Below are 18,372 nucleotides of genomic sequence, written 5' to 3'. Positions count from 1 at the left end.
ATTGAATAAAGAAATATGTAGTTTTGGCCTTAGAATGAAACCCCGTTAAATACATGGGCCACTGGGAGGCAATACAAATGTCAACATAAAAATTTATCTAACCTAACGAAACAACAGAAACATAACATTAGTTCAGTTATTTCTAAAGTGTCAACACTGTATGTATGAAAAATAAATGCAGAAAATGGAAGAACACCACCACCATTCAGTAGATTTTAACTTATTCTTTATGATGCACTTTCATCAAAATTTGTAGTTGCCAAGTATCAAATTTCATTCATGCAACATCAATCCACTAAGAAATACATATTTTAGTGAGACAATTAAAGTCCATATTTATGTAAAAACTGTTTTGAAATAAAAATAAAACAAGATTTATTTTTACAAAAAAACCTTTTTTTTTTTAGTAACAGAATAATTATCTGGAAAAAGTAATTTCCCACATGAGATAGTTAAAGGAAGTTAAATATATTTAAAAATGGAAGATTCTGCATTTACATCGTTATATACCATTAATAATGAAGATATGCTTTCTCGCAAAAAACTTCTCATGCTTAAAAAACGCACCTTAGGTTTATACTGTACATTACAACATACAGTAGTAAGAAACAAAAGTAGTAAACTGCTTATATGCACAGAAAAAAAGTTACATTACAAGACAATTACAACTGTGACACAAAAATTAAAATGTTCATTTTTAACAGTACTTGAAGGCAATTCACAATCATTTCAGGAGTTTTGTGAAATTTAAGGCCATTAGTTCTAAATAAAATGAATCTGACACAAACTCACAAAACCGTGTATTTTGTAAAAACTGTACATGCAAAACCATTTTATAATTATATATGAACACGCATATAATAAAAATTTTGGGTAGTTCCGTACACAAAACTGTGCACAAAGCAACATGGTTGTGCAATTTTTAAACCAGTTAATTAACATTATCATTCATGCACCCTGAATGGAAATGTGATTAAATGACAATATTAAACCCAAATATTAAGAGCCAGCATCCCTTTGAATGGGCAATCTAGACAGAAAAAGTTAAAATTTTAAATTAAGTTTAAAACAGTCCATTATAAAACATCTGCTGTAATCACCCTGAAAGACTTTTCTGATGCAAAATTTCCAGTCCTTTAAGTAATGCATGATAAGATTTAATGAGCTCAGCGAGTCAACTGTAATCCTCTGATAGTTCTGATTTGAGGTAATTTTCTTTAATTACTTATAGTAAGTAACTCTTCTAATTTGCTTCAGTTACTAGCTTAAAAAATGTAAACTTAGATAAACTTAGAAACTGAAGAATCTCTGAAAAAATACACATACCTCCCCCTTGGAGTTTGGAGTTAGTTGAAAGTCATATACAATTATGTTATTAACATCTTAGGAGTTTATTCTCAAGCCATGAGATGAATGGATTACTGAGCACTGATTAAAGCAAATCAGGTATTGGAAAACACAGACATATTTGTCCTTTTCTCAACTTTCATTTGTGTTTGTCTGGACAAACATTCAAAGAGATATTGCTTCTCTTGTTATCTTGTGACAAACTATTGCAAGCTAGAAGACACGTGAGTCAATATTCCAAACTTTTATTCTTAAGAATAGTTATAAAAGTACTGAAATTTAAAAATAGTAACATGTAAACATTGATACAGAGTAATAGCATTCCTATACATTTATATACACACAGGATTCAGAGAGGACAATATCTTCTGAGTTGAAATCCTGACTTGTGCTTTCCCCTCAAATAAATTCATCAAAAAAGTTGGATTTTTTTGGTTAAAAAAAAAAAAAAGTAAGACTCAGGGAGAACATCAACATTTTGCTCCTATCATTTAAAAGCTTTCCAGTTGCTTGTGCAACCATAGTAGAATTTTGGTACGTGAAGAGAATTTTTATAGCTCCAAAAAGCTACCAGAAGCTACTGCTGCATCCAGAGATTCCTGACTCCCGTTGAATGTCAAGCACTTTGGAGCAATCATATCTGAGTCTGCAACACATGAATAGGGGGTGTATAGGGTGGTGGTGCAGGTGATGGCTTTATTCCTCTGACTCTCATGTAGGACAGAAATTGCTCTGGAATTTCAGCTAAAACATCTTTAGCAAGTCTTGCCATGCTTAACACGTGGTTTCCACTTCTGTCAATGTAATCTCGGAATGGCACAAACTACAAAACAAAAGAGACGTTTATGTGGGTCATTGTGCAGACCCAGAATGCATCTTACAGCATAAAAATAAGAATATCTTACCTAGGGAGTTAGAGTACATGAATATGCTACCTTAAACATTTTATATATACTTATACATACTTTATACTTCATGATACATATTTTACATATACACATTGTGTCTCAATTTAAAAAAAAAAAATCCATCTTCTAACAGAAACAGTGTCATGCTTGCACTTGGGTGAAGTTCTTCCAATAAGCCATGGCCAGCTCAGAATGCTAATTATGTGTTTCATTGATAAATTTCATTTAACTCTCAACCATTTTCATACAAGAAACTAACTCTGCCTCAGAAAGCTGTTCTTAGCTTACATGTCCTGCTCTTAGGGATCTCCTGCCAGACTGTCTCTGCACTGGCAGTTTGTAAGTAGAATTTTTGCCATCTGATGTGAACAAAACAGAAAGGATGACTTTATATTCTTGACCATTTTGCATTATACCTAGTAAAACTATGAACCATCTGAACACTTTTATGAGATACTAACAAACGCATAAAGAATCCAAGCAAAAAGGATTGAAACTTATTATGTGATACAGAGATCTGTAACACCTAAAAATGTAACTATTCAGTTCTGCGTGAATGTCCTAATAATTAATGAGCTACTCATGCTATTGGTATAGAAAAAAGAAACCACCCAGGCTTGATTTTTATTCACAACAGACAGCATGCAGAGATGTTAAGCTAGCTAATAAGCTGTGCCAAAAGGAAGGCTGTTTCTAAATTCTGCTTTTTGCTCAGATTTTGAAGCCTATCTCAAGGCAATATCTGGGCAGCTTCAAAATTTGGATTCAATGTCCAAAGCCACTTCTGGTACTGATATGTGAGGGTGTGCTATGCCAGAATTCAAAGCCCAGCAGTGCCTTCCCCCTGCCCTGCATCTTCACAAAACAAGGAAGATTTAATTGTTAACTGTTGTATCTAGGATAAAACTAGAGCTGATTGAGAAGCCAGATGCACACATCTCATTTCCTGGCTAAACCATAAAATCTGAAGACTTTTTTGCCTATTCTACCGATCAGACAAAATTTGCTTTCTTGGATGCACACCAACTAAGGCTCTACATTAAATTCCATTTTTCTAAAAAGGACTGAAGTTTTCAGGATTTGGGGGAACACTGAATTACTGTGAGAGTTGAGCCCCCAGTGTATTTCTGAGACTGAGAGTTTTCCAGAAAAGATAGAAATAAACAAAAGAAATCTACTAAATATATTACACAAATAAAAAAAAACCCCAAAACTATAAGAGTAGTGTGGAGGGATATGGAATGGGACACCAAGCCCCGAAAGAAAGACATTTCAGCAATAAAGAACTTGAATTTAATTAAATAATTTTCACAAAAAATTTAGAAAGCACTTCTCACCCTGGACGTTTTAAACCCATCTATGCATCAATCTCCTTCTAAAAGGTGTTTAGAATTCAAGTAAGAGATGCCTCTTTGCATAAGTCTCCTGAAAAGGATCTCAAATTACCAGAAGAAAGCCTTCAAGTCTGGATATTTGAACCATGTTGAATTAAACTGAAACCTGTCACTAAATTACCAGAGAGTGGTGGTAAATGGAGTTAACTCCAGCTGGAGGCCAGATACAAGTGGCATCCCCCAGGGCTCAGTGCTGGGTCCAACCCTGTTCAATGTCTTTATCAATGACCTGGATGAAGCCATTGAGTGCACCCTTAGCAAGTTTGCAGATGACACTAAGCTGGGTGGAAGTGTCGATCTGCTGGAGCGTAGGGAGGCTCTGCAAAGGGATCCGAACAGGCTGGACCGCTGGGCAGAGTCCAATGGCATGAGGTTTAACAAGGCCAAATGCCGGGTCCTGCACTTGGGGCACAACAACCCTGTGCAGTGCTACAGACTGGGAGAAGTCTGGCTAGAAAGGTGCCCGGAGGAGAGGGACCTGGGGGTGTTGGTTGACAGCCGACTGAATATGAGCCAGCAGTGTGCCCAGGTGGCCAAGAAGGCCAATGGCATCTTGGCTTGTATCAGAAACGGCGTGACCAGCAGGTCCAGGGAGGTTATTCTCCCTCTGTACTCGGCACTGGTGAGACTGCACCTTGAGTACTGTGTTCAGTTCTGGGCCCCTCACCACAAGAAGGGTGTTGAGGCTCTGAAGTGTGTCCAGAGAAGAGCAACAAAGCTGGTGAATGGGCTGGAGAACAAGTCTTATGAGGAACAGCTGAGGGAACTGTGATTGTTTAGCCTAGAGAAGAGAAGGCTGAGGGGAGACCTTATTGCTCTCTACAACTACCTGAAAGGAGGTTTTGGAGAGGAGACAGCTGGCCTCTTCTCCCAAGTGACAGGTGTCAGAACAAGAGGGAATGGCCTCAAGCTCCGCCAGGGGAGGTTTAGGCTGGACATTAGGAAAAAATTTTTCACAGAAAGGATAATTGGGCACTGGAACAGGCTGCCCAGAGAGGTGGTTGAGTCACCATGCCTGGAGGTATTTAAGAGAGGGGTGGATGAGGTGCTGAGGGGCATGGTTTAGTGACTGATAGGAATTGTTGGACTTGATGATCCTGTGGGTGTTTTCCAACCTAGTGATTCTGTGAATTAAGTGTGAACAGCTAATGATTAGGGCATTTCCCCAGGAAGCAGTAGATCTGCAGTTTCATCGAAGATGATGACTTAGTCACAGAACTGTGGAAATTGGAAGTGACCTCTAGAGATTCTTTAGGGCAACCTTGCTGCTCAGGCATAGCCAGCCACTGCAGGTTGCCGCAGTCAGTACTACTATAAGAGTAGCCATCAAGACTATTCAATGAGAGTAGCCTTTATTCCAGATGGAAGCATCCTTTACTTCTTCTTTTTGTTGTGCCCAAGAATGTATAAGGCATAAGGGCAGGAGAACAACAGGCAAAAAAGAAACAGATGTTAGGGTATGAAGCCAGGAAGCAAGGTGTCTGCAGTTCTGTAATTAGCTGCCTTAACTATTTCTGTGTTGATTCAGTGGCCCTTCAAAAGACAAGCATGTACTGTGACAGTTACTAGTACTGACTCTTCCATTTCATAAAAAGCTCTCACAGCTTTCAAAAGCCAGTCCACCACTGCCCTATTTCAAGTGATGGCTTCTTAAACTCCATCAACTTTTCTGTAGGAATACATCTGACGGATCCCAGAAGCATGAAGTTAGAAGGACGACAGAACAAAACAAGCCTGTCTGGTTTACAGCCAGCTGGGAAGGGATAAGCTTGGTGTTTATTTCCACCTGATGTAGTTGTTCATTTCCTAATAAAATGTCAGTCTTATGTAAAAAGCACATGCGGTCTGAGTTAAAGAACAAAATGCATCCCATCCTAAGAGATCACCTTACCTTTTCTGCAGACATGAAAACTCAGACCAGTGTTCTGCAGTAAAGGGAGGCTAATTCAACAGTGTAATTGTTGAAATTCAGTTATACAATAGAGATGGCCTGATTTAGTCCTCCCTCCCCTCTCCTTATGCCATATAGATGTTGGAGGAGCTGGAGGAACTATGGACAGAGAAGCAAATGTACAGATATACAAGGACAACTGGCAATGGCCGCAAGGCCTAGAGCTAACATGTATAAGTAGAGGTGGCAAAAGAACAGAAAGAAAGATGTAAGAGAAACCAAAGGGAAACTGATAGAAGGTACAGTGCTTTTTCTGCAGTTGGGGTGTTTAATTTAAAGGCTAATATACAAAATTTTCAAGAGAAACAATAGGTACACTACTATGAGTAAGTAATTTCCTAAAACTTCTTAAGTAGAAAAAGGGTAATGAAGGACTAGAAATGAAATAAACCGAGGAAGCATTGGTACACGTGTAATATGCATACAGAGTCCCTACAATACGTTTACTATCAAGAAGGGAATAAAGGTCATGTCTTTACATTAATTGCATTCAGCAGTAAATACAATAGATCACTGTTAGCAGGCAATTTTTTTCCTTTACTAATTTAATGAAAATATTTCACAACACTGCTAAAATTAACGATTTTACTAGCTATTTTTAGCTAATCTAATAAACACAAAAATTAAACTTTTACTATTACAGTGGTTTGTTATAAAAAGCAAATCAAGTTTTATCCTGCCAGATATAAAATGGTGGTAATACCAAACCTAAAGGGTTTGATGTCATCCCTTTTTATTTTTTTTAGCTAGCCTATAATGTATTTGTTAGTATTCTGACAGAAAAAGCACACAGAATAATACTGCCTTCAGGTAATTTAATATATCTTGGGGGTTAGTTCTGATTGAAAAATGTTAATAGTAAATAAATATCTCTTATTACATTTCTGATATGCAATGAATTCTAAAGAAATATGAAGGAGTATTTATTGCATTTTTTTTTATTTCTCAGCAGAAATTAGAATATTTCTGGTGCAAAGCATTTTCAGAAATCTTGTTTATAATATTTGAAGAAGTCTATCCATTTATACTCTTTGAAAGTGAAACTAGCAGCTTTTGGAGCTGCTGTTGTTTGCAGGAATTATGTATAATTATTAAATGTAACAAATGCATGCTAGAGATATCTGAATTAGCTTTAAAAAATCTGAGATGGCACAGGGCTTTTTGCAGAAATACTAGTTTGGGGTCCAGAAACACTTCCAGCTCTGGAGGCAGATCACCACATATTGCTCTGTTGAACAACACTGATGTACAAGGTCTGACACAAAAAGCCTGGGACTAACCCTATAGCTCAGGAACCAAGTGTGAGAGAGGAGAGACAAAGAGACAGAAACCACACTCTAGCCTGTCACAGTGATACAAAGCTCCACTTAATTGCTTCACTCAGTGTGAGCGGATGCATGTTCAAATACAGACATTTTCTTACCCTCGGATGGAAAGTGTTGGTGTGCACTTTAGTATCCCGTGAAAATAAAAAATTCATAGCTAGTTAATTTTATTTGATCAAGAAACTAATTATAAAATAAAGTCCGTCCAGGAGGGTAGGTAATCAGGAGGCAAAATGGAGTGTCTGGAACATGGATGAAGTATATAGTCTGGACAGCCTGTGGAGTTGCAGAAATCTGCAGGTCTGAGGGGAAGGGGGATTATGGTGGGTGTGTATGTGTATGCAGAACTGCTATAGCACCCTGCTAGTGGTTGTATGTGTTTAAATGACAACTACTAGGCTGACTGAATGACCGTAGAGAGCAGGAACAGAACCAGAAAATTTTGGCAGAGAAACGGAGGAGTCTGTGGAATGCAGATGAGAGTAGCTCTCTCAAGGCTTGATTCAGTCACATAAACACAGATCAGAGAATGGTTTGCTTGGAAGGGACCTTTAAAAGTCACTTAATTCAAGTTCCCTTCCAATAAGCAGGGACATCTTCAACTAGATCAGGTTGCACAGAGCCCTGGTCAATCTGACCTTGACTTTTTCCCAAGGATGGGGCTTCTACTACCTCTTCGGGCAACCTGTTCCAGTTATCATGAGGTTTCGTAAAGCATGAGGCATCTGCATGGTCATGTACGGAAGATGCAATGCAGGAACCAGGGGACACTCATGGTCTTCTGGACTGGCAGTTAGAGGCAAGGAAGGATACCATAAGCATCTCAAATTTACTTGTTAGAAGTCTAGGTATTGCCAACCTCCATAAAAGCTGCAGTTTTTCTTTATGGAATCATAGTGAGATTATGATACAGAGGCAACTAACTCTTCTCCCATAGCTGTATAGCCCTAAGACTTTATACCAGTGTGCTGCCAGCTAGGGGTCATTTCCTAATGAACGCAGATCCACTACTGTGTGTTACATAAGGACTCACAGGTATTACAGATTGTTTCTGAGCTTGTTAGGAACACCTCAAGATAAAGTATGTCAGTGCTAACGTGACATGGAAGGCAGGAATATAGATAGAAACAAGAATTCAAAAGAAACAGGATAAGTAAAATCCAACTATCAGAGTAAACTTTCTCTCCCACCTGTACAATGTCTCTTTCTGCAAACTTTCCTCTTGAAGAAATCCTCACTACATCACCATCCAGTTCTTCCATAGCTTATTAAAAAAGAAACAAAATTAATTCATCCATAAGTTCAGCAACACAACAAAAACAATTTTACTGAGAAATACTTTAGTCAATTTACACTTTAGGGCAACAAACCCAACAACTGTTATTTAGGTAACACTTAAAAGGTCATTTGTGACATAAATTACATCATGCTTTGCAGTTATTTTGCACTTTTTCATGCTAACAATATATACTTTTTGTCTTTATTGTCATCTTCAGAACAAAACAGACCATAATAAGGTCCTTATCCTTCCATCTCTCAAACGAGCAAGTATATCTGTTTTGGTATGGCTATATTTATACTTTCCTAGCTGGAGAAGATTTCATCTTCAGCAAGTACTTTTACAGAAGATATCATAGGATAGAGCATGAAGAGGTAATAACTCACATTCATACTGGAAAAGTAATGATTGCATGGGAAAGCTGAGGGTTTGGTTTTTTTTTAAATAGTAAATTTACTGGGTAACTCTTCTTGTATCTTTCTGAGCAGGATCCAGAAAAACTCTAGAATTGTCCAGCTACGCGGATGTCATTCTAGGTAGGAATGCATACGGGCTCTATTATCAGTGTTGAAAAGGATGGACTTAAAATCACAGATTAGTGCTCAGCTGTTGGATCTGCAATCCTACAAACCTTCTTTCAGTTTATGCTATGAAAATCAAAGCCCTGCATCACTGAGCTTCTCAGGGGTTTACCAACTGAAGGGTTTACTAGCTGAGGGGTTTACCAACTGAGGGGTTTACCAACTGGTTTACCAAACCCTTCTCAAGGGTTTATGGGCTGAGGTCACTGAAATCAGCATTTCAAAACCTAGTTCTTCCAATACCAGAACTAGAAAGCAAAAATGACGCTATCAGGAGCCAAGTTTAAGCCATAAAAAAAGAGCATGTTTATTCAAATTAAAAATTAGTAGGTCTGTAGAGTATGTTGCAGTTGATGCTGTTGATGCAAAAACTGTACATGTGTTCAAACTAGAAGATTGAACAAGCATTTGGAGAGATCCATTGAAAATTTCCAGACAGACAAAAAGCACATCCTGCTCAGAAAATTCAAATCTAAAAGCAGCTTCCAGGAAACTATTACATTTGCCTATTCTGTCCTTAGTTTTCTCTAGATAACTGCCCATGGCCATGTGAGATACAGAATACTGGGCAAACCAGAGCCCTGATCTGACTTGTTAGTGTCATCCTCACATCCTTAAGTAATGCTCTGTGAATTCTATTTGCCATCTAGCTGAGCTCTGGACTTTTTAGAAACTCTCTGGTAGCCAGTAGGGACCACTTCCAGCGATATCTGGAGAGAAGCAGCTTAATCTCTCTACAGCAGAACTGAGGCTTGACTGGCATTTGAATTTTAAGACAGTGTCCCTGGAACATACACCCTCCCTCCAACAAACATAATTATTCAGCATCCACATCAGATATGGAGTCTGTTTTTTTCCAGAAGGAATTTTTGCAGATGGAAAAGTCATTAATTGCCATCTTGGACATTGAAGGACTACACATTTGGCACAGGTCTATTAGGTGAATTTCACTGAGGCAGTATACTCAAAAAGTGTGGGTGCAAAGATGGAATCCTGCAGTACAACCAGAATCCTGCCTTAAGAAAAGTAACAGGATGACACCGAAGAAGTCTGCAAAAACAACACCCAGAAATAAAAAGACGACAGAATCTACATGTCCTGCCTGAGTTAAGGGGAGCCTGGGCAAAACCAAGGACTGGTCAAATGGGCAGAAAGGAAAAAGCCAAAGGCAGGGTGAGAGGAAAAGTAAGTAATATACAACCGAAGTTGGAATTCTCAGGGGTAAAAATGAAGTTTGCAAATTTCCCTCATAGGTATTTATGAAGATTAATTGTCTTTTCTCATTGCTTGTGGCATACAGTCATCTGAATGTAAGTATCGACCTGGACACGCTGTTCAAGGAATAAGATATTTAGAATTATCACTAATATGTCACTTGCCAAAAAGTGTAAAAAAGTCAATCCCCAACATTTTTTTGGTGTCATTTTCTCCTCTTTTCATACTCTTAGAATATTTGCACAAGAATTAACACATACAGTCATTAGCATATATTTCACATATAGAAGAAGGCATACTGTCTAACTAGAAGTACTAGAATTAATAAGAAAGAATGTAGGACTTTGAGGAATAGATCCACAGGGAGTATCTACACTTCATAGTGCAGCAATATACATGATGGAACGTAATAAATCAGTCCAGATAACGGAAGCAGTTTAGTTATTGCAATAGAAAATGGTGTTCTGGAACATCAGCTGACAGAATATGTAAATAATACTCTTAATTTCTCTCCTGCTGTAATAGTCTCACAATGCTGCTACACAGTAAGGGTCATTCCTGTTCTCTAATGAAACCCAGTTCAACCCAGATCACCTCCTGTATTTATTTTTCTCAGTATTTTTTTCAGCAGTAAGATGATCAATATTCCTGGTCAGCTGACTCTTCACAAGGCAACTAAATACCCATGTTGAAGAAGTTCAACATTACTTGAGCATGCTTACTTTACTACACGGGCTTTTTTTTCTGCTCATCTTCTGGAGCTCAGTAAATGCTGAGCCCCCATATGGTTCTGTGACAGAGAGCCCGAGGGGCTACACAGCCCTGAGTGGTAGCTTGTAATCATACTGAGTTTTCAATCAATCCAGATGGAAATATCAACAGTGTTTATTGCTTGTTCCATATTATGCTCTCTTAAAGAACAAAAATAATTTGAAAAGCCACATACTACTAAAATGCAAACAAATACAAAAAAAACTAGAAAACCACTAGAACACTTACCATCAAACTCTGCTGGTCCTACCCCCACTATAATTATTGACATTGGAAGTTTTGAAGCCTTCAAAAGAAGAAAAAAAAAAAAGAGGTTTAATGCATTACATAACCTCTGCCAATAATAAGTGAGATCTGAGGGCAATCTGAATAAAAAAACAAGCAGAAGTCATGTTTTAAAGAACAATTTTTTTTTTCCTAAAAATCTGAGTGGTGTAAACTGTCTGCTTAAGTGGTACGAAAAATCTTGGATGAAGACAGAAAGGCAGATGATTATTTTAATTTATTTTTCCTTACATATGTCTTTGAAACATAGGATTGTAATTAAACACAACAGCCTACGGTGGGATTTGATACTAACATGACAACTAAGATGAGAAATTTATCTTAGAAACTCCTGTCAATTGACAATAATTGAAAATATGTACCTAATGACAGTTTGGTGTTCATTTAAATGTACTCTGCTGTTTCTTGGTATTAGATAGATGCTTCAGACTATGTGATGCTATTTTTTTACATAGATCTTATGCTATTTTTTTTCTCCAGAGGATAAAACATTTATTTGAGCAATCTGTATCTTATATTTCTTCCATCAATGAAATTTTATACAAGTCAGTCATCCATGCCACAAAGTAAACAAGATATTGAACTGGACTATGGTAAGATTTTTAATTTTACTTTATCTTTTTCATTCAGTGAAAAAGGGCAAAAATGATATCGGCTTTCCTTGAATAAATTCTCTGTAAAACCTTTAAAATTACGAAGATAGTATCATAAGTATTGGCATCTCCTGCCCTGACAGTACTACCAGATATCTGCTAGTTTACGGAAATAATCTGAAACTGCGGCTGCTGAGGAGGGTAACAACTAAAAGAAAAACCTACCAAATGTCAGGGCTGACAGCTGTTCCTTATTGAGATATTCTGATGAACTGTAAAATGTCTATACTCATTTTAAACAGGAGTATACCCTGGCCAAAAATCATAGTTGTACGTTTTCTGCTAAATTAAGCTTTGCTTCACTGAAGTCTGAAGGCAAGTGGTTATAGCATACTATTGTATTTCTCTTTTAGAATATAAGAAGTGGTTTTCCCCTTGTTTTAAAAGATATTTTCATTTTAGATACATCATCCTCATTTCTTCATCTGTCATAATACTACATGTAAACCCAACTTTCTTTAAGCAGAAGAGTTACAGTTAATTACTGTAAACATGTTATTTTAAACAATAGAAATAGGTCATTCTATAAATCACTACTTAATGATCTACACCTGTACACATTATAACTATATACTATACATCGACTGCAAATTTATTACAAATTACTACATAGTCAATCTCCCAGCTAAAACTCTGTAGCAGAGTGAAAAAAATTTAATAAGCTCTTTTTAGTTAAATACTAATACACTACTGAAGATAAAAGTAAAAGCTATCTGGCCATGGTCCTGGGAAAACAGCTCTAGGTGGTCCTGCTTGAGCAGGGGAGGAGGACAAGATGACATCCAAAGCAGAGTTCCAAAATCAACCAGTCTGTGACTCTGTGATTAAGGATCATAAATACAGTGTAACTGTAACTGAATTACAGTGCCCTGCATAAGTCAATTACAGTGAGTATAGAATATTTTTGAGATGTGAAGGGAGTTCGTAGAACTTACTTACACACAGACACATTATTATGTGATATAACAGTAAAAACAGTATAAAGACAAAGAGTTAAACTTTTGCATATAAACTTAAGTGTTGGCATTTCCCGAATGACAGCATAACCTTTAAACAGTTTGGTAAAACAGAATGTGTCTGACATGCTGTAATGAGAAAGGTGCCTAAAAGCACAATTAGTATTAAAAAATTAAATACATTCTTCCTGAGTTTTACACAAATCAAGTTGTATTGAACATCATTGCCCTTTTTGTTATTTTGGATATTATCAAGACAGAAAATACCTGCTACTGAATAGCATTTAATTATTTCTGTTGTGGTATAGTGGAAGTATATGGAAAAATGAATGCACCTCCATAAAAAGAAAATACAGCAAATATTCCCAAACTTCCATTCATTCCAAGTGAACAACACACCTGCTGTATATCCAGACAGTTGCAGGCTAACAGCTATTACTCCTGGAAATAAACTATTACTGGAAACAAGGTTTTTCTGTATGTCTTAGTGGCAAATTACTTAATCTTACATGATAGCAGCCAACTGGACTTGCTAGTGTCTCACTTACAGACTTCAAACTGAGGGATGAGTTAAATCAAGGGCTGGTCTTTTTATTCCATGGAGCCTTTTTGTCACCTAAAAGAAGATCATCTAAAAGAAACTACGTTCCGAACTTCTAGGCTAGACCAGAGGATGAGCTTCCAAGTGAAAAGCTTGTTTATCTGCTTTAAAAGTGAGAGTAGGTTTATCTTATTTTAATATTGGAAGCTGAAAGATGAGAGGTACCAGTTTGAAGGTACCTTCAAACACAGTTATAGCTTTAGGTGTAAAAGTTTACAAGGTTACCTGTCGGAGTGCTTACTAGCACACACTCTGTCTGTGTGCTGCTGGCTAGAACCTGAGGACAACTTGCTCTCCACTGAAAGAATATTTCAGTAATATTTTCATGTGCACCCTACAAACTTGAATGGTATTGAGTCTCTACAGGAGGTAGGGAAAGTGAGGAAGGAAGTGAGATTGTGTAGGGAAAAAATCAGAAGGGCTAAGGCTCAGCTAGAAATTGGATTGGCCAAGTCAGTGAAAGATAACAAAAAATCTTTCTACAAATATATAAATAATAAAAGGCGGACTAGGGAGACCATACAGTCCCTATTGGACACAGAAGGGACAACAGTAACAGGGGATGAGGAAAAGGCTGAGGTACTTAATGCCTTCTTTGCCTCAGTCTTTAGTCGTAAGGAGGGTCGTTCCGTCTGTGTACAAACCCAGGAGCTAGAGGAGCATAATGAGGCTCCCATGATCCAAGAGGAGGTGGTCAGAGCCTTGCTAGCCCGACTGGACAGCCACAAGTCTATGGGGCCGGATGGGATTCACCCTAGGGTACTGAAGGAGCTGGCGGATGTGCTGGCCAAACCCCTTTCCATCATCTTCCAACAGTCCTGGAAGACTGGGGAAGTCCCACTGGACTGGAGGCTGGCTGATGTTGTGCCCATCTACAAAAAAGGCCGCAGGGAGGACCCAGGAAACTACAGGCCTGTCAGTCTGACCTCAGTGCCAGGGAAAGTCATGGAACAGGTGATCTTGAGTGCTATCATGAAGCACATGCAAGAGAACCGGGTGATCAGGCCCAGTCAACATGGGTTCACAAAAGGCAGGTCTTGCCAGACTAACCTGATCGCCTTCTATGACAAAGTGACCCGGCTGCTGGATGAGGGAAAGGCTGTGGATGTGGTCTTCCTGGACTTCAGCAAAGCCTTTGACACAGTTTCTCACAGCGTTCTGCTTGAGAAACTGTCAGCCTCTGGCCTGGACAGGCGCACACTCTCCTGGGTGGAAAACTGGTTGGATGGCCGGGCCCAGAGAGTGGTGGGAAATGGTGTGAAATCCAGCTGGAGGCCAGTGACAAGTGGGGTTCCCCAGGGCTCAGTGCTGGGTCCAGCCCTGTTCAATGTCTTCATCAATGACCTGGATGAAGGCATCGAGTGCACCCTTAGCAAGTTTGCGGACGACACTAAGCTGGGTGGAAGTGTCGATCTGCTGGAGGGTCGGGAGGCTCTGCAAAGGGATCTGAACAGGCTGGAGCGCTGGGCAGAGTCCAATGGCATGAGGTTTAACAAGGCCAAATGCCGGGTCCTGCACTTGGGGCACAACAACCCTATGCAGTGCTACAGACTGGGAGAAGTCTGTCTAGAAAGCTGCCTGGAGGAGAGGGACCTGGGGGTGTTGGTTGACAGCCGACTGAATATGAGCCAGCAGTGTGCCCAGGTGGCCAAGAAGGCCAATGGCATCTTGGCTTGTATCAGAAACGGCGTGACCAGCAGGTCCAGGGAGGTTATTCTCCCTCTGTACTCGGCACTGGTGAGACCGCTCCTCGAATACTGTGTTCAGTTCTGGGCCCCTCACCACAAGAAGGATGTTGAGGCTCTGGAGAGAGTCCAGAGAAGAGCAACAAAGCTGGTGAAAGGGCTGGAGAACAGGCCTTATGAGGAACGGCTGAGAGAGCTGGGGTTGTTTAGCCTGGAGAAGAGGAGGCTGAGGGGTGACCTCATTGCTCTCTACAACTACCTGAAAGGACGTTGTAGAGAGGAGGGTGCTGGCCTCTTCTCCCAAGTGACAGGGGACAGGACGAGAGGGAATGGCCTCAAGCTCCGCCAGGGGAGGTTTAGGCTAGACGTTAGGAAAAAATTCTTTACAGAAAGGGTCATTGGGCACTGGAACAGGCTGCCCAGGGAGGTGGTTGAGTCACCTTCCCTGGAGGTGTTTAAGGCACGGGTGGACGAGGTGCTGAGGGATATGGTTTAGTGTTTGGTAGGAACGGTTGGACTCGGTGATCCGGTGGGTCTCTTCCAACCTGGTTATTCTGTGATTCTGTGATTCTGTGAAAGTGGTCCTTCAAAAATACACCACCTCCTTCTACACTCCTTGCTTTGAAATGGTGCTATGGTGTAGAACTTTTCAAACCTTGTCTTGAAGTTGTTTCTGTGCGTACTTTGATCTGGCATTTCCCAATGTTAAAGTGAAATGGAAGCTGTTCATAATACAGACTACTCCTTACAAGCATAGCAGTTTTGAAGTGAAAAAATATTGAAAGTAATGCAGAAACTAAGAAACAATTAAGAATTATCAAAATTCTAGCAGACTATTTAGAAGGAAATCAGATGACTGGTATGCTTGCCACTGGGGATCAGAAAGTTTGGGGCATTTTTTAAAACGGAGGAGCATCAAAGCTGTCTGCACTTGCTAGAAAGATTAAGAACAGTTCACTATGTAAAGTTGCATAGTGGGATGTGCAGGATAAAGGAGAAAGCAAGAAACAGATAAGGAAAATCACATAAACATACAACGTTAGAGAGAAGAGTATAATTTCCCATATAACATTACCTAATTAAGCTGAGATTCAATTTGTGCTTTCTTTTTGCCTTTATGTATATTAAACTTTTGTTGTCTGGAAAAAATGGTTGATTTATGGAACAAATTTAGTGCCTGAAACATTAACTCATTTACTTTATTGCTTAAAATATTAATCCTTATAAATACAATTCTTTTAAATTTCAACATTTTCAGCAAAACTTACATTCACTATGGATTCTTTTGTCTGAGCCATATCGGAAATAACTCCATCAGTAACAATGAGAAGAACAAAATACTGGGAGCCATCTTTTACTGAAGCAGCATATCTAAGGGAAGAAAAAACCTCATTATAATACTAAAAAAACCCTTTATACAAAAGAACTAACACGAAAATTTCACTACTAAGGACTAATAAAGAAACACAATGCAGGAGATTTCAAAAGTAAAGACATTCATAATTAAGATGCACATTCTACTTTAAAATGACATTAGAAAAATGCAACTAATATGATATTGATAATTTGCATGTGTTGAATCAATAAAAAATGGGAACTGTATCAGTACCATGAGGAGCAAGAATAGAATGTCCCTTATAAAATCATGAGTTGTTAGGAAGCCTAATTTCTTTAATAGTATTACCTCTTGGGAACAAACTGTGGTATGAAGGGCATACAATAATACTGAATGCTTGGTTTCATAGCACAAATAAAATTTATCAGGAATCAGCAAATTGCATAATTCTTTTTTTGTCTTACAAAACCAGATTACTTACTGTTGACCACGCTTGTAGTTTAATAGTTCACATTTATGTGCACATTTGTAAAATGGCTGAACATGCACCCTGCAAACCTGGCTTAGATATTAATCTTCTTTCACCATCCACAGATGTCCTTTCAAGACTCAAGCTTCTCCCTATCCTGTACATGAATACAAGATAAAACGCATCCAGTGCCATTCCAGTCTCACCTCAGCCAAAGTACCCAAGAAGCAAGTAATCTCTGAAAATTAGCAGCTTCTGAAGATTCAGAAAGCCCTGAAAGACAGTGAGTCCATAGCAGCCACACTCTATGGGCTAAATACCAGAAACTAAGACTTAAGTTCATTTATCTTCAACTCCCAAGGGTCCATGTGTCCTATATAGTTAGTGAAGAACTTTTTCTGTGTGGAGCAGGCTGCTCCACTTGCTGCTTCACCTGATGGAAGCCAGTATAATTCCTATTTCCATGAAGGCTCTTGGTGCCGTGAAGGAGTCAACTAGAACCTCGTAATAGAAGTAGCAATGAGTAGCATGGAGAGCAGTACGAAAAAACCTCCCTAGTCTCCATATGAATACTGGGGAATATATGTTCAAGTACAGAATATGACTACCAAAGAACTCACTACCTTCTTGGGCACTGAACATGAAAGGCCTAGGTCGCTGAACAGGATATGTTCTAATGATTGCACATGCCTAGAAAATTCTAACTCTGATGTTACATGCTGTAACCACAACATTCACAAGAGTTTGGAGGAATGTGTGTGAAATAGAATCTACAACTCAACAGAAAGCCATAGCATTCTTCCCTCTCCCTCCACAAGATACAGATGGGCAGAAAAGCCTCACTGACAATGAACCTGTTGAATGTATCTGTTTGAATATTGGCAGCAGGGACTGATAGTTAAACACACAGATTAGAGACCTACTGTGGAATACATTTTCATTACCATGCAGAGACTTTTTTTATCTAATTTTTCCACAATGCTTATAATCTTCTCAATGACTGCATTTACAAGAGATGACGAGAGAGTAAAATAGAAATTCCTTATCCTTTCTGAGCATTTAGTACTGGAAAAGAAATTTGGTTATTTCAAGTTTTCCACAGCATAAAACATTCTCAAGACTTTAACAACAAATATATGAGGAGGGGAGATGACAGAAGACGTTAGATTGAATATAGTGTAGCTTAGATAAGTCCCTAGTTGGGGAAGGATAATAAAACTTACTATCTGCTTAAAGAGCTTCTGAAGTGTGCTGAGATCACAACAGGATAGTAATATCTGACATTGTTTCTAGAGGTTTCATGAGAGGCATATTTTTAAGTAGCAGGGGTGTAGGAAGAAGAAATTTCTGAAGGCAAGTTCCAAGAGCAACTGCAGGCTAGATCACCATTTCAAGTACCTTGTCTATGAGATATGATATATAAGCTATCTATAGAATAGCCAAGAAACTGAACCTTGAAGAAAAACGATGTTACTGAGAGCTTGACTGGCACATGGATTGTATTAAGGCTGCTCCTGCAGTAGAAATCCCCATGAAGATACTTAGCTTTTACACTCTAATGTAGCGTGATTTTCTACCAGAAGGAGTTCCCAAAGTTTGCAATGACTTGATATTTA

General features: G+C 38.7%; 1 protein-coding gene across 2 annotated transcripts in view; it reads right to left on the bottom strand.

The window, feature by feature from the left end:
• Window positions 1-221: 221 nt before the first annotated feature.
• Window positions 222-18,372, bottom strand: part of CPNE8 (copine 8) — a 102,185-nt gene continuing 84,034 nt past the window's right edge. The window contains exons 17-20 of one of the 2 annotated variants that reach the window (XM_069849864.1): window positions 16,220-16,322; window positions 11,000-11,057; window positions 8,116-8,189; window positions 222-2,170 (exon numbers count right to left, since the gene is read on the bottom strand). In XM_069849864.1, coding sequence (XP_069705965.1) covers window positions 1,982-2,170; window positions 8,116-8,189; window positions 11,000-11,057; window positions 16,220-16,322 — 424 coding nt within the window. In that variant the 3' untranslated portion in view covers window positions 222-1,981. The remainder of the gene's footprint in view (window positions 2,171-8,115; window positions 8,190-10,999; window positions 11,058-16,219; window positions 16,323-18,372) is intronic. The other variant, XM_069849869.1, reaches the window with a different exon arrangement.

The sequence above is a fragment of the Phaenicophaeus curvirostris genome, chromosome 1 (assembly GCF_032191515.1).
Source record: "Phaenicophaeus curvirostris isolate KB17595 chromosome 1, BPBGC_Pcur_1.0, whole genome shotgun sequence".
NCBI classification, from domain to species: domain Eukaryota; kingdom Metazoa; phylum Chordata; class Aves; order Cuculiformes; family Cuculidae; genus Phaenicophaeus; species Phaenicophaeus curvirostris.
Note: the sequence above shows the minus strand (reverse complement) of the source record. Positions and strands in the feature narration are given on the sequence as shown.